Source organism: Mesitornis unicolor, unplaced genomic scaffold (genome assembly GCF_000695765.1).
Source record: "Mesitornis unicolor isolate BGI_N332 unplaced genomic scaffold, ASM69576v1 scaffold28946, whole genome shotgun sequence".
Lineage (NCBI taxonomy): Eukaryota > Metazoa > Chordata > Aves > Mesitornithiformes > Mesitornithidae > Mesitornis > Mesitornis unicolor.
In genome coordinates this window covers 1,963-5,960 of record NW_010193420.1, presented here as the reverse complement: position 1 = coordinate 5,960, position 3,998 = coordinate 1,963, and the positions used below count along the sequence as shown (strand labels likewise).

The following is a 3,998-nucleotide window of genomic DNA, read 5'->3' as shown; positions in this document are numbered from 1 at the left end:
TCGCGGACATGCTGCGCGCCTGCAAGGTGGGGCAGGGAGGGGATATTGGTCTGGCAGTGTTTGTGGGGGGCTGTGGGTGCCAGCAGGGATTATGCTGGATGTGAATTGGGGCTTCCCTGTCTCCGGCTTTCAGGAGGCTGCCTACCACCCAGAGGTGAGCGGGGATGTGCGGCAGCGGGCGCTGCGCTTCGGCAAGGAGTGCGCCGATGGATACCTGGAGCTGCTGGAGCACGTGCTGGTGGTGAGTGTCCCCGTCACGGCTCCCAGGGTGGGCGGAGGCTGCCCAGGGATGCCAGGGTGCTCCCCGTATCCCCAAGGTCCTCTGGGCTCTGCACCTCCCACTGAGGTCTTTGCACAGCCCAACTCACTGCTTGTGCTGGCACAGCACATGGCTGAGCCCCTGCCGTGGAGACAGATGTCAGAGAGATGAAGAGGCTCTGAAGAAAGGTATTTGGCTAACAACAGATGGAGATTAACTGACCATAAACAGATGGAGGCTGGAAATTCGACAACATGGGAGTAAAATCCTGAAGCAGCTTCCAGTAAAAGTGGTGGGAGTAAGAAACTTCAGGCAGTGTGAAAACAGAGCTTGTTAAGCTCACAGCAGCGGGAGATGGGCAGTGCCCACTATAGCAGAGATGCTGATTGCAAGTGCCAGCTGCACCCTTTTGATCCAGCCTTCCTCTGTCTGAGTCCCCCTGAGGACTTCAGCAGGCTGCTTTAATTAGCTGTCCCACGAGATGAGTGCCGTTTACAAGAAGCAAATTAAGATCGTAGAGCCATAAAAAGGATGGAGTGAGTCCTCCCAGCGGTTTGCATTCTTGGCAAGCTCACAGAGGTGGAGTTGAGGGCACTGGAGGGATGCACAGACCCAGCCCATGAAGCCCTTCAGCTGGAGTCAGGATGAAGACTGAGGGCAAGTCAGCTCTGCAGTGAGATTTCACTAAGCTGCTTACAAGGGCTTGGTGAAAGCGTGTCATTCAGGTTCACTGGAGCTCAGACTGTGGTTTTGTGCAGGGAAAGCCCCTTTAGGCAGAGGGTAACCAGGAGGTGCATAGGAATTGATGGCTAGAAATTGAAACTGGGCAGAGGGAAAGTCCAAGGGGTTTTTTTGTCCTAAAGAGGTAACAGCTGGGGTACAGTTCCAAGGGGAGCAGTGAGTTTTTCCTCTCCTGTATCTAGATCAGATGTCTGGAAGATGGTTCAGCCACATGTAAATCACAGCAGCCAGGGCTGGAGGGCTGAGGAGAAATTTTCTGGCTGACCTGTTGTTCACAGATAATTGGGGTGGTGACTTAGTGTGGCAGTGCCCGAGGTCAGCCGGCTTGCAGGAACTCGCTATTCTGCTGTATTTTGGGTGTAACTGTCCAGCTGCTGTGCAACGTCTATTGAGTATCATGCATTGGTACACCCCATGAAGTGTTCGCTGGAGCTGCATCTTGGGATCTCCAGAGTGCCTTCAGCTCCAGACAGTTTAAAAGACATTGTCAGAGCAGACAGCAGACATAATAATGTGACATTTAGTCTGGATGAGCAAAACAGCCATCACCGTGTGCCACCAGCTGGGGGACTCCGAGCCATGTGCAGCTCTGGTGGCCCCACACAAGTCCAGGATAAAGCCATGACCCCAGCAGCGCTCTGGTCTGCGAAAGCAGGAACGAAGCTCGCATGTCCCATTTATCTGAGAGCAGCAGGTTCCTGGGAAGCCATGACCAGGAAGGATGGAGGGGAATGGGAGGGGAGATGGCGGATGAGATGCTGCCCCGCTCCCTGGCGGCAGCAAGTCCATTGCTGTATGCTGGGTCACCTCAGGATCCAGTGCCTTGCACGGAGCATGAATAAGTGTGGTTTGGGTTCAAGAAGGAGGGTTATTTGTCTCGAGATGGAAAATGTGGCTCCCGGCAGAAGAGTGGAAAAGCCTGCATATTTCACTGGGGAGGGGAGGGAATTTGAACCTCCACAGGGACTTGGTATTTGGTAACAATAGGTCTCTCCCTCCAAAAGCAGAGTGATCTGGTGGCTGAAAAGTGCAGTGAAGCAACTCAGGGTGGGGAGCAGCAAGGTGTAACAGGGTGCGAGGCAGAGAGCAGCTCCATGGCTGCTCTGTGTGTGGGTGACTCCTGACCTGGAGCCTCATCCAGGTGCCCTGGCCCTGCCAGGCTGAAGTACGAGCTCATGGTGGCAGCACGGCTCCCCACTCAGGACCTCTGATCCTTCATTCCCACCTCTCCTCCTGGCTGCCCGTCACCCCCCACCGGAGAGCACCCATCTTCCCCTGACCCCCACGTGTCCCAGCCAGGGCGTTCACTGCTTTCTTCTCTCTTTTCTCCCTCCCTCCCTGTCAGCCGGTGAGTAAGGTGGCATTGGGGTGCCTGCTGGTGTCTAACCTCAGCATGAGCCTTGCTCACGGCGTGTCTGTGTGCCCAGCCCGGCGCTGGGGTGGCACTTGCGAGGACCTGGGGTCTGCGTGTGTGTGTGTGTACTCACACCCGCTCTACCTGATGGACAGCTGCCGCCTCTGCAGTGCGAGTTGGCGCCGCAGCGAGCTGTGCTTGTGCACAGGGACCCTGCGTGTGTGCACACGTGTGTGCTGTGGTGTCTGCATGCGTGTCCCCCTCCCCACCGCAGCGAAGGACCCCTGTGGCTCTGCCAGCCACCTTGCACTGGTGAGACCAGCTCTCCTGGGCTGGAACACAGCTCCAGGGTCCTCCCCTTTGCCCAGCTTGTGTTTGCAGACAAATCTCCAAAAGGGGGACAGCAAGGGGGAAATGCTTGAAATGCCTGGGACAGGGTGGAGGGGTTAAATCCTGGAGGGGCTAAGTGCAGAGTGCAGGAAGGCTTGCACTGAGGGACTGATGGCTGCGGGATGTCTCAGAAGCTGTGGTTGCAGCTGGACTAAGGGGAAGCTCATCCCATCCTTGGGCAGGAGGAGACCAGCCGGGGTCACTCGAGAAAGCATCACAGGCAGCACCTGTTGTGTAAATGTGTGGGGGAGCTGGGGGCTCCCACTCTTCCCTGGGGAGTGCACCCAAACAGACCTGTGAGGTCCCCCTTTTCCAGGTGCTCACACCTGCTCCATTCCCGCAGATCCTGCAGAAGCCGACTCATGAGCTGAAGCAGCAGTTGGCAGGATACTCCAAGCGCGTTGCCAGCTCTGTCACCGAGCTCATCCAGGCAGCCGAGGCCATGAAAGGTACGTAAGTTCTTGCTCAGTGGGGCTGAGATTAGGGCAGAGGGCCCAGCAGCTGACAGAGGAGGTAGGACAAGTCAGAGATGAAGCCACACACGGGTTTAACTTCCCTCGCATCCTGTTTTTTCTAGGGACGGAGTGGGTCGACCCAGAGGACCCCACAGTCATTGCTGAGAATGAGCTGCTGGGGGCAGCAGCTGCCATTGAGGCGGCAGCCAAGAAGCTGGAACAGCTGAAGCCGAGGGCCAAGCCCAAGGTAGTGGTGCTGAGCCTTGCCTGACCCCTGTGCTCGGCTTGGGCTGGGCTGGGGCTCCTGTCTGTGCTCTGGCCAGGTGTGAAGGGTCATGTGTAGGAAGCCCCATCCAACAGCTGTGGTCCCTCTTCCCGTGCTCCTGCTGCCTCCCACATCCCTGACTGGAGCTTCCTGAGGCAGCCCATACATCCCTGTGCTGCACAGCCCTTAATATGTGCCCCTGCAGCCCCCCAACATCATTCTGCTCTGCCCTATCTGTCTCAGCACCCCTGCCCAGGACTTACACCCCACTTTTGCCTGCAGCAAGCAGACGAGAGCCTGAACTTCGAGGAGCAGATCCTGGAAGCTGCCAAATCCATTGCTGCGGCCACAAGCGCCCTGGTGAAGGCAGCCTCAGCAGCCCAGCGGGAGTTAGTGGCTCAAGGAAAGGTGAGGCTGGGAGTGGGAAAAATAAGAAAATACAGGGTTGTGGTGGGTTTCTCCCTATTCCCAGAGCTCATGCAGTCCTCATGCCCTGTGGCAAGGGGTGTGTGGGGCAGTAAGTCTCACTCCTCT

General features: G+C 57.0%; 1 protein-coding gene across 1 annotated transcript in view; it reads left to right on the top strand.

Annotated features, from left to right (window-relative positions):
- Positions 1-3,998, top strand: part of LOC104542979 (talin-1-like) — a gene marked incomplete at its 3' end in the record, with an annotated part of 8,077 nt that overhangs the window by 2,121 nt on the left and 1,958 nt on the right. Inside the window, 5 exon segments of the mRNA XM_010187458.1 lie at positions 1-26; positions 134-241; positions 3,088-3,193; positions 3,322-3,446; positions 3,747-3,876. The exon segment at positions 1-26 is cut by the window's left edge and continues 145 nt beyond it. Coding sequence (XP_010185760.1) covers positions 1-26; positions 134-241; positions 3,088-3,193; positions 3,322-3,446; positions 3,747-3,876 — 495 coding nt within the window.